Source organism: Sander lucioperca, chromosome 15 (genome assembly GCF_008315115.2).
Source record: "Sander lucioperca isolate FBNREF2018 chromosome 15, SLUC_FBN_1.2, whole genome shotgun sequence".
Taxonomy (NCBI): Eukaryota; Metazoa; Chordata; class Actinopteri; order Perciformes; family Percidae; genus Sander; species Sander lucioperca.
The window spans coordinates 13,826,447-13,839,084 of record NC_050187.1 but is presented as its reverse complement, the minus strand read 5'-3'; the positions used below and the strand labels follow the sequence as shown (position 1 = coordinate 13,839,084).

Sequence of the window (12,638 nt, the reverse complement as noted above, 5' to 3'; positions counted from 1 at the left end):
GAGTCCATCATGTTCTTTTAATCCTTTGTGTCCTCCTTGGCTACTAGCAACTGGGTGGGGGAGGGATGGGGGCGTGTGCGTGATCACGTAAAGGCTGATTTATGCTTCTGCTTCGAAACGGCGGCGTACCCCCCTCCAAGCCCTCTACTGTAGCTCGAAAAAATTTTAACTTTGCGTCGCAGACCGCAAGAACTGTGATTGGTCAACTGGTCCTGTGTGTTGATAGTCGGTGTTTCAAGCAGCCTACTGTGGGGAGTAGCAACATGCTAGTTCACTGACATAAGATTTGTAAATAAACTCAGACATATTTTGGTTCCAATGACGGGGTTATCCATTTGTAAAGTGTCTATATGTCAGTAACGTTTTGAAATTAGCACTTCGCCAGCAAACAGTACTTTGTTGGCAGTTGTGCTAAAGTTTGCTTGCTAACATAACATAAACTGGCTGGCAGACACCTCGCAAATAACCTCAGACTTATCACCCCCTAGCGTTACGGTGGTGAAATGCACCGCGATGCAAAGCAACCCCGATGCAGAACTCCGAAAGGGTCACGACGCCGTAGGAGTGACGGCAAAGCTACAGCGTAGAGTTGACACAGAAGCATAAAACGGCCTTAAGGGTTGTATCATGTGGACGAGCCGACAGTTTTGTTGTCATTACTTTGAATTCCTCATGGGGGCGACAGAAACTACGCACTATAGCTTTAATCGATTGACAGCCCTAGTTTTTATACAGTTTTCCTTCAAGTAGCCATGTTTTGCATTTTAACTGATTGATTAATTGATACAAAGATGGTGACTGAAGAGAGTTGTGAGACAGCTAGGCTTTTTGTGGTGCACCAGGTGTGTCGCAGGTGTGTTTGTTTAGCTGTGGCAGGAAACAGATGTGCAGTGATATCAGTAGCTGCACAGGTCTGGGAGACTATCAGCATGGGCTGCCGTCCCACTTCCTTTGGGCTTAAATCATGCTAGCCCAAGATAAAAAGAGCAGAAGACTGTCTTTTTGAGAAAAATCTGTGGCTCCCTGATCATGAACCTTAGTGATTTACAGAAATATGGTAAAAGGGTGGATGACAAGGTAAATAATTGGGAGTCTGTTGGTAACTAATTGTTGGGAATTCTAGGAATAAATACAAACCAAATACAACCTTGGCACGTTGTGTGCTTCATGCTCATGATAACAGACAGGAAGTTTAAGGAGTTACTGTTGTCCTCCTTTATAGGTTTAAAACTTTGACAGTTACAAGTGTGTAAGTAGTGAGTTTCAAGTCATTTTAGTTGACAGCTCCAATCTTATAAAAACTGTTTTATTCTCTTTACAGCCCCTGTCCAGAGCAAGGAATGGGTGATGAATTTAACCTCATGGATCATTCAGACCTGTATATCTTAGACTTCAGTAAGTATCCTTGTCATTATCCATGTCTCTTGTTAGCTTAAGAAGGTGTCTAATCTTGCAGATGCACATGTTCAATAATAAATCCTCACCTACAACCCCATGTTTCCGTTGTAAATAAAGTATTTTCAGCCTCCTTAAAAAGGTTAAACAAGTCAGAGGTTCTCAATCTTTTTGCAGCTAAGGACCCCTTACAAGATAGAGAATATACTGGGGACTCCTCATGTACTGTATGTCCCTTGGAATAATTTGACGTAGCCTATTTATTACACTTCTTAGTTATGTGAAAGAACAACACAAGAGAAATGTATTAGAAATACATTAGACACATTTGCAGATTGTAAAAATTATGGATTTGTTATATTTTTATTACGTAATCTATGAACTATTATAGATTTAAAAATGTAAATATTATTTATTGAACTATGAAGCCTTTTGTAAAAAAAAATGTAATGCATCTGAAAACTTTTCATAGATTCCCTCCTTTGAGAATCACTGTAATAGGCTATCTGGTGGATTCCTTAATACAGTTTATATAACCAGTACCTTCCTTACACACCTCCTTTATTTCTCACCTGACCTAGTATGCTTGGCCTTGGCCCTGTTATCACATGGGGCACTTCCGTCTCATGGACTACCAAATATAGCCATTTCCTGCCTGCACTGGGGTAGCCTTAAATGCTGTCAGGTCACAGTTTGTGTAGGTGGGTTTGCACAGAGACCGTATGGGACTGGCAGTACCCAGTGCATCCCCTGTGGCATACGCCTCCACGTGCCAGTCGCGTGTGCCTTCACACTGTTTATCACTGAACATATGGTGGAGCAGTACGGTGATAATAATTGAGAGGAAGTTTGTACTAAGGTGATTTAACACTGGCAACATAATGTTCTGCATGTCCTCATGAACACTGTTGTTTGTTTCATTTAGTTTCTGGGGTATGGTAGAATCAGAACATGGTGGTTTTCACAAAATGCAGAGGAAATCTAACCCCTTTCATCTACAGATTCTTAGATCTGACCTGCCTAGGTCGATTTTGAATTCCCACAGCTGAAATGGATATTCTGGGTATGATTAGTGTCTCTGATCAGTCTATGACTCATTACACCTTCTCTTCTTTTCAGGCCCTAATTTGAAGACGTTATGCAAAATAGCTGTTATTCAGTACAGTCTGGAGCAGTCAGGACTCCCTCATGATATCAGGTCAGACAAACATCCTCTTCTCGAACATTAGCGCTATTTGGTCATAGAATTGACATATTGTTGTTCACGCTGTTTGTATTATGCTTGTCATTGTTGCCACCAATCTGTCTCCCTCAGTAATAAGGCTGTTTTTTCAAAGAGGCAAATTATCCTCATTATCCTTTATTTTACCAGTTTACTCAGGCTTTTGTCAGACTACAATTTAAGTCCCTACGTGTACAATTTGTATTTAATTACATCATCCTGCTAATAGCATGAAGGTTTGTGTATATCAGACAATCATGGTGAAACTTAGAAGGCAAAACTTCTTGTCTAGCACAGACCAGCTGACAAAAACCAACACCAGCCAAGTGAGGATCACTGAGGCTACATCCACACTACTTTGGTTTTATTTTAAACCAGAAAAAAAGACGAAAAATATCTCCATCTTCACAAGTGTTTTAGCACCGTTTCAGAACTAATCTCTGTCCATATTAACATGCCTGAAAAAGCATATCACAGACCATGTACATACACTGGAAGTGCGCATGCTGGTAAAGCTGATAATGCCGCTGGACACGGGAATTGTCGCAAATCCATCAAATAATAGCTTACCTCTTGCACATGTAGGCAGTGGCAGCATTATAAAATGCAGAATTTAACTGCACAACAGCTGCTAGCATCAACAACAAGGTCAGAAATGGCTGTAATTCTTTATCCATGTTAAATTATCCACCGGTAGTCAAGGCTGGTGTCGTTTGTTTTCTTCTGGAAAAGGGTCACGTGATAGAGGCATGACGAATCAAGGAAGGACACGTCGTGACTGATAAGACCCGATCAGGGAGCACATTTTGGTGTCTGTTTTATCGTTTCCAAAGGTCTCCGTTTCTACCCCTTTACACTACGTTACTCGTAGTTTTAAAAATAAAACTGCAGGGTACCCGCGGGGTCTTAAAAGCATTGAAAAAGTCTGAATTTTGATAATCTCAAATTAAGGCCTTAAAAGCCTTGAATTTGTTATACAAAGTCTTGGATTTCATTACAAAGGTCTTATATTTTTTGCCTTTCTTAGGATTAAGTTCATACCGTAACAAAATTAACTGTTACTAATGTAGGCTAATTAAAAACTGACCGGAGCCCGTCGCCGGACGCACCGGAGGACCAAGACACAAGGTAAACACGCCTCTCTGACCGGTACCGGGGGGATAGCGGTTACACTGAGCAGAGGATGTGCGGAATGTTTTGGTGTTTTCGGAGCCTGGCTGGCCGCTCGCCGCCTTCAGACAAAGCTCAAGCTAAGAGGCTAAGGGCTTATTAGCTAGCCAAACACCGAGCGGTAACAACTGCAAAGATTGGATCTGTGAGCGCATTAATCTGCTCGGTGTGCATCTTATAACAAACGGAGCGAGCAGCCGTCGGACTCTAACATCTGTTGATCCGTGCAGGATTTCAGTGTGAGCGGACTGTTTAGAGACGATGTGACCGGCAGGTAACGTTAACGGTTATCTGCTACTGTAGCAGAGCTGCAAGTACGAACGCTGAACTGAGCTGTGTGTTTTCAGTGTTAAACACTGCTGCAGGTATTCATGCACGACTGTTGTTGGTGATTTACAGAGGTGGAAGACTTACTCAGATCATGTATTGCAGTAAAAGTAGAAAAAACTGTGTTGTAGAGTTACAAATTACTTGTCAGTTACAAGTCCTGCATTCAACATCTCCCTTAAGTTAAAATATAAAAGTATTATCAAAATGTACTTAAAGTACCAAAAGTAAAAGTGGTCATTATGCAGTGTAATATATCTTATTTTATTGGATTATATTATAATCCAATAAATTGTATTAAATATGACTGATAATTTAAATAAAATGTTTTATTTAATTCAAGTAGCTTACTTGTACATCATTATTTTCTAGGGTTGAAAAATTTATACAGATTTTACATTTTCCCCTCATACTTCTGTCGGAATGGGTACAAAGTTGGCATTGAATTTAATTTGAAATGGTATTAAAAAGGTCTTAAATAGCCTTGAATTGAAGTTGGAGTATCCTGGGGGTACCCTGAACAGTCACGGTCAGTAGCATTTCCAAGCACCTCCGTTTTAGGGGCTCTGAAATGCCACATTAGTGTGGACGCTAGGCATAAACATAGCAAAAGATGTAGCCGAAGTAATCTCAATTTAGTTCTTCATTCATTTTGTGTCAATGAAAAAAAATATTTGTCTCTTCACAAAATTTCAAATTCAGCATCTTTGGGCTTTATAATGCCCTTATTTTGTTAATTAAATGATTAAACAAAAACATAAAAGTTCTTAACCATTGTTCCCAAACTGCAGTATACAAGCTTTGCAATATTTCACATCCCTAGATCCCAAAAAAAAATCATTGTTGTTTAATTTTCTTTTTAAAAAAGCTGGAAAAAAAATTCATAGACAAGCTGCTACTTTAGATAACCAGTCATTGAATTATCTATTAAGTGTGTTTTGTAGTTTAGTTAATGGCACTAGTGGTTCTGTTTCATCACAGCCAGACAGGATGTAACAATAGTAGTCACTGGCTCAGTAACCTCCTTTTTCAGAAATAGTTTTTTCCTTTCATTGGCTGCTGGAGCTGCGGGTGTGCAGAAGCTCTCAGCTTTACCTGTGACTCGATACAGGCTTGCACACACTCTTATATTCTAAGGTCATGATAAGCATGGAGATCGTCGATATGAATAAAATATGAATTTCTGTTTTTATCTGTTTTATTTCTTTTTTGCTTCTACTCCCAATGAAATACATGCACATACAGCCAGCAAACAATACACTTTCTATGAAGCCAGTGAAATAGAATAAACAAATAAATGCAAGGAATGACCTTCCTAATAATACATATTTTGTCCTTCTCATTGACAAGTTTGGAAATCATTTTGACACATAACTTGCAAGAGAGATTCCAAAGGTTTGAGAGCAGCATTGAAGAGCAGATTTGTTATGACGTTGTAGACACTACTGTGTTAAAGCTAGATTTTTGCCTTTACATTTTTAACATGTAAAGGCAAAATACATACCAAAAATAGGGGTTTCAGCAATTACTGTCTGCCACCCTCCTTTGTCTTTCCAGTAATATAGAACATACTATTTTTCTCTTAGGGAATAACAGTCACACAATCATTCCATTTCAAGCATAGAACCACGTTTTTAATTTAATAAATAGACTGATTAGAAAAGTGCGTCTGAAATAGAGGAGTCGCACCTCCTGTGATTTTTTTCCTTTTACACATGAACCCCATGGAACTTGATACTAATTACTCCTCTTAGCCTCTCATTTCATTCGCACTGTCACTGCCACCTTGCACACTCCCCACTTTGCAGTTGTGTTTCTAACCCTTAGAGAGTTTTCGGTGGGGTCACAAGACTATATGGATTACTCCCTTTGCCCCTCACTGGCATCTCCAGCTCCAATGCCAATCTCCCCTCTTAAACACATACGTGCACAACAAAAAAACGAACAAAGCAATTGAGAGGGAGTGAGTGTGAAACCAGAGCCAGTGATAACAATCTGGAGCTCAACCTCTGACCTGTCAGCAGGTCAGCACTAGACCCTGTTGTCAGCCCTGCTCCTGGTTCTCATGTTACAGCAGGGCATTCCCTCATCCTTGTCCACATCGTACCCCATCACGTTGGTGAGGGGGTTGCTTGATTGACTGTAATTGTAGTAGATTCTGAGCGCCTTGGTCTGTTTTCTAGTTGAAGTTATTAAAAGCGTGAGGTAAAGACATCAGCTATGCCTAAAATCTTAAAGACAGCAGTACGTTCCAAACAGTGCCACATTCGATATTAATCCCAATGACATTTTATTTTGTATGGAGTATACTAGAGCAATTAGTCTTCGTGAAGATTAAGGGTGCTTTCACACTTAACCTGCGATCTCCCAATTTGAATAAGTATAGCCTATATTTATGCAAGATCATTTTGTAACACATATGCACTTTAGTGAAATGTAGAAACCACACAGTATTACGAAGCTTACGGTACAAAATGCCTGTTTGTTCGCCCGTTTCTATTTGCTGGTCACTATTTATGCAGTACAAGGTCCATTTACAGTCTGGGCTGGTAATTGTGTACACAAACCAGACTGTTCTGGACCAAATATGTATCCTAAGATTCTTGCCTCTGATTCTCCCTGTCGTTCACTCCAGGTGGGAACTGGCAGCCATGACCACCAACAGCAACATCAGCAGGCCCATCTTCTCCTCCCATGGCTGACACGGCAGAACGTGAAGCAGAACTAGGACTGAGGACACTGAGCTTTTATCCTTCTAATCAACTGAGCTCCAACAGACTGTTTTTGTAAAGTTTGGATCTGTGTGGGATATATTTTCCACATTCTTCAAGTGAAAACTCATTACTGACCAAAATATTCTCCGTATGACTTCCTTGGACACCATGAGCCCTCTCATGTATAAGGATATTTTAAACCTTGGGACACTGGTTACATGTGACAGAAAAAGTTGACACCTGTTCACATTTTTGTCTTCTTTCTAGCCTCTCTAGAAATCCAATCAGCCTATGATAATCATAGACTTCTAATCTTAAGCACAGGAAGAGACAAGAACTTCAGCCAGAGGTCTTGGGAGCTAACCTCTTTGTTGTGGATGTCGTCCTGATGTCACACTTGACAGATCTCCCCTAAGAGACTAATGTGAGCATTCTGTTCCAGATAAAGAGACTGAGATGGTCATGAGTTTGTATATCTTGCAGGTCTAACTTTGTCATAAAACCATGTCAAACTACCATGTCCATTTGCGGGAAATGAAGATATGTACACCGTATAAGGACGGATTGGACATGACTAACTTATTTGGCGTTAAATGCAAGGAGAAAGAAGAGTATAGGGTATATAATGGTATGCTTGTGAAAGGTTCTGTTTGACTGACTTTCAATGCTTACTTTGTTCCCTACTTCATCATAACATGGCGAGCACCTTTCTGCTCTCAAGTGTCTCAAAAGTGATTTGCAGGGCGACTGAAGCGAGCCGTCTGTCCGCCTTGTAAAATAATCAAGTCCATCTACCTCCCTCAATAGCATGTATCATTGGGTCTTTAATAAGACTAGACATCTACTCGCTACCCCTATGCTAAACTTCAATGTTCTGCACATTGATAGCTGTGTTGTAATTCTGATTGAACATTAGGCTCTAAATCACATTCAGTCTTTTAAACTGCTGTGTGGACAACATTTGTACCTAAAGCCTTTTCACACAGAAGTTTGTATTAGAGTTTGAGTCGTAGTGTCACTGGAGGAGTGCGACTCACCTGCCACACCACACCACCCCTTAACCCTGTAGTTTGTTTTTCAGTGCCAAATGTAGAAGGGAATCATGATGCAAATATATACTGTGTATGTGTGTAAGCACGTGGTCCCGTCTACACATAATCCCGGCCCTGCTGCTTCAGTTTGCCTGTTGTGGGGGAGATGATCACTAATATGCATAATGTAGTTGTTACACTTATAGACAATCCTACAGCGATCAGAGACTCTTCTCATGACCACAGTACGGTAAAAAATAACAGAAAAGTGTGCATGTGTGTTTGACTACAAGCAAAGCTAAACCTGAGCAGATTATTAACGCATAAGGGCTTACACACTCACCACACAGCTGGAAAATGACTTGGAATGGCTCAAATTGGGGATGTTTATTCAGGTTGTGTGTTTTTATTCTGATTGCAAATTTTAGAACAAACCTTTTAAAACACAGGAGTGGTGGTGGTGGTCTTTTTTAAAGCATCTATTGTAATCTCCATCCACTTTAGTCAAAGGATAAGGTTGAGGATATTCTATATTTTTGACATAGTCAACAAATCCCATAAAGACCAAAAGCTACGATGTGTTAGTCCGTCTCTCAACACTTCCCTACCCTGTCTGTGGCTCTCATTTGTTCCAACTCAATAGTACCAACCTGAGGTTAATTCATTTCCTTAAACAGCTGGTCTAGTTTTTAACAGTTGTTACTCAAACAGAAGTAAAAAAAACAACACATTTTTAAGAATTTTTTTCAGTCGAGAATTTGGTGCCCTTGCAAGTACTTCCGGCAGCAGGACGATGTGTTTACTTTGAGTCGATCTTAAACTAAAGTGGCCTTGGTCATTGTATCCCAGTACAGTGCTGTGGCTCATTTAATAATAGTTTTTGGATGAAGGTAAAAGTCTTATGGAGTAAGCTATACCAGGCTTTGGATACACAGACAATACTTGTTGGATTAATTCAATGTTGGTTTTGGTGTTTTTATGGGATTGTTAACAAAAAGAAAAATACAAAATATCACTTATCCTTTGAATTTTACATATAAGAATAATAAATAATACGACATGACATTGAAATGTTTGACTTGGTGAGGATGAATATACAGGCAAACAAAGTTGTATTTATACTGCCTATTTATTTAGCTGTGAATAGGAACTGTTACTACACACTTGTGAGCTGTATCAATGCTTTTCAGTCCTGGTCTTTGGGACCATGTGTTTTCTGTCCGGCCAGATAGTTCAATTGAATCTGTATCAGTCAGTTTCTGATTAGCTGGTTAGAATTGAACCCTTCAGGGCTCTAAGTCCCAAACATCAGGATTGGATAACACTGTCCTACAAGGTAAATGTTTACAAATCTGTGTATTTCATGTGAAGCAGTGTAAACAATCTTAAACACCAGATAACTGCACTAAAGCCAATCGTGGCATGTCAGGCCTTACAGGGAAGAGACATGTTGATGCTGCTCTTTGCCTACGTAGAGTTCCAGATGTTTGCCTGCCCAAACCAAGTCTGAATTTTATTATAGACCGGTGGTGCCAATGTGACTCATATGGACATATCACACACTTGATATTCCTCAGTACCCCCGTTACTTGGACTATTATAACAGCTAATGCAGTGAAACCACAGGCAAGCTAATCACAAAAGAAACTACTGGTGAACAAATCAAACTCTTTATGTGACACCAAATGGACGTTGGCAAAACTGCTGTTATTTTTTTTTCTTCCTTTTTTTCTAATGTGTGGTTAGGGTTAGTCATTTTTATTTCAGGAAGATTATGGGTGATGCCATTTTCAGTCAAGAACTTTTCAGGAATATGACATGAAGTAAATATTAAGTAAATGACAATGTAGACACTATTGTCAAAAATGAAATACCTGCACAACAAATTTCCTCAGTGATGGTCACTCGCTTACCCTAAATATATTACATTTTTAGTGGCAGTGATGTAAAAACCACAGCTTTTGAGGCTTCCCTGTTATTTCTCATTGAATTTTGTGAAGAGGCTTCACCAAATAGTTGCTCAAACTTGGCAGGGTGAAAACTGTCAAAAGGGCATCATTAAATTATAGCGCACACTCAAAGTTATTCAGTGTGAGCAGTAATTTTTTGCCAAGCAGAAGTACGTGACCCAACTGATTTCATGCCAAGAAGTGTATTCTAACTTTAAGGCTTTACAGTATATGGTTGAATAGTTCATAAACAACAAAGAATGCTTGAGGAAAATAGAACAAAGTGTGGACTGTATTTGGATTTGTTTTATACCTGTGCAGGCCCCCTATGCTTACTGTTTTTATTTTGTATTTAACACATTTTTCAGAGGGTTGGTCAGGACTTCCTGTGCAATATACTTTATTACTGTATCAACAATAAATCTGAGAACATTACATTTGTCATTTTAAATGTGTTATACATTCATTTTCTTAACATGCTTATTCTGTTACCAGAGCTTGTTGAGCATAATAGTGATTTCTAAAGCTTTATGGATTTGGTCAAGACTGAACTGACCATTTCGGTCAGTGTTGCTGTCATTTGCACTCTGAGGTTTCACAGTCAAGGTTGGAAAAGTACAAACATTCATTTTGCCTGTGCAAATAGACTCTCCGTACACCATGGGGTGTCAAACTGCTAGCCAGTGGCCAGATTTGGCCCCAGAAACCATTAAATGGTCTCCTACGTGTTTAGGATCTGTTAAATGAGGCCAACAAATGCTAATTTCTTCCCATTTAGATTTTTCTCCAGTCTTATTTCAGAGTTATGCTGCAAAATCAGATGGCTAAAATGACCCACCAAAATCATGAATGATAATCATGACAAACTATGTTTCCCCTAAGTGACAGACCTCAGTGAATTTAGTTGTTTGAAAAAACAAGCCAGATGCATTCTGATTTCCCCACTTTTTTTTATCTATGGAGTGCGGCCTCCTATTGGAGCTACTGTATGTGACACTTAATAGTTACAGGTCTTTGAACCATGCAGTTCCCCAGTTTCTGCTTCCTGCTCAAATCCAGAGAGCTGAATTTGCCCCAGCCAGCCTGTTTGATAGCCCTCATCGTCTACTTTAGTGGGTACTCTGAAGCCATGGTGCCACCGAACCCCCCGACTGCCTGTCAGACTACCTAATGGCACGTGTGCGGCTGCTTTTGGGGGGGGGGGGTCCCATCATTAGAAAGTGTCTCACCCTGAACCCCAGCTCCAATCTATGCCTCTGCTACCAGTAGCGGCCTGGCAGTTTGTTCCTGTCTGTCACCAGCCCCGTGCTATAAAGCCAGTGTTATCTGCAGTGTTAAGTGCAGGCCACAGACGTAGGGTCAGCTTAAAGTGAGGCAGCAGAGACACCCTGTCCCGCCTGGCCCCGCCACACACAGGAAGCAGTGCTGCGCTGGGTCCCTCTGTCTGGCCCTGGAGCCTTGCCTCGGCCAGCAACGCAGGCGCTAATGCAAGGAGACACTCAGGCAAATGACTCTCTAATTTCCCCTCAGGACTCAGACGATCCCACTGGCCCTTGAGAATCAGACTGAGGATTTGTTCCGAGTGATTTGTTTTGTCTTGTCCCCCCCCTATCACTGAAGTTCTAGTTCACTAAATTGGGGATTTGAGAAAAGAGGCATTAAAGTAGCACGAGCCCTTAGAGGATAGAAGATACAGAACTTAAACTTTTGCAAAAATGATGGCAAAGAAAGCAACAAGTCACCATTTCTCAACACTGAGAAACAACTTTAAACTGTAGTTTTCCATGAAAAAGTAACTCATGTTGGGTGAGTTGCACCCTTTTGTAAAATGCAAGGTTTCTAGTATGCCTTGGTCATGTTCTGTGATGCCCGTAATCTATTCATCTGCTGAAGGAACTAATTTTGTGAGTAAACGAGCCTCTCAGCCTCTCAGCCTCTCAATGCGTCACGTTTGCAGACCTGTAGCTTAATTCCCTTCCAACAAGGGTTTAACTGAGTGACTAACACACACGCAGTTAAAGCCCTTTGAATGCTGAGTGCCTCAGAAATCTGTTGAGAAATTAAACGATGCATCAAGCTGGTTTTCTGCTGAGATTTGAATGATAATCATATCGCAGTTTAAACTGTGACGCTGTGCTATTCTCATAATGGGCCTATGCATCCATTTTTACAATGCTTCACATTTCATTATTGTGTCGTATTATTCTTACTGACTTCAATGTGTAGGCGAGACAGGGGCTGGTTGTCTCAGTGCTTTTTACACAAGTCGTCCAAACCATACGACGATATAGGTTGTTTATTTCTACACTGTAATACGACCCATAGAAGCCTTTCATAAATCAGCGCCCTTTGCGGTGGCAGGAAATAGAACCCACAGGAGCGTTTCCCGTCCTAATATCTAAACCTAACGGTTGTGGTTTTATCCCTTGTGTTGTCTTCCCGTCGACCATGCAACTTTTTGTTTTTCTGTCAAAATTTTAAATTAAAACTTTTTTTTCACTTTTCCCCAATGTTTTTGAAGCTTTCCCTGCTTTTTTTTTTGTCACTTCGATGTTTTTGTCACTTTGCCCGATATTTTTGTCACTTTTTCCGATGTCTTTGTCGATTCTTTCTGCGCTTTTTTTTAAAGTTTTTTTTTTTTTTTCAAATGCTATGAAATTGAATAAAACACCCAAATTCAATTAAGTGATCATATATTTTACTTGTGAAGAGCGTTGTATGGAACCATCCACGTTATTTGTTTTGATAATTTGGTTGACAGAAACCCAAATTTTGGATATAGAAACTTTTTGAAAATGGGTCAAATTTGACCCGAAGACAACAGGAGGGT

General features: G+C 40.1%; 1 protein-coding gene across 1 annotated transcript in view; it reads left to right on the top strand.

The window, feature by feature from the left end:
* The window catches only part of klhdc3 (kelch domain containing 3), a 31,902-nt gene extending 21,643 nt beyond the window's left edge, over positions 1-10,259 (top strand). Inside the window, exons 9-11 of the mRNA XM_031284139.2 lie at positions 1,322-1,395; positions 2,515-2,593; positions 6,750-10,259. Coding sequence (XP_031139999.1) covers positions 1,322-1,395; positions 2,515-2,593; positions 6,750-6,816 — 220 coding nt within the window. The 3' untranslated portion in view covers positions 6,817-10,259. The remainder of the gene's footprint in view (positions 1-1,321; positions 1,396-2,514; positions 2,594-6,749) is intronic.
* The last annotated feature ends 2,379 nt before the right edge of the window (positions 10,260-12,638 follow it).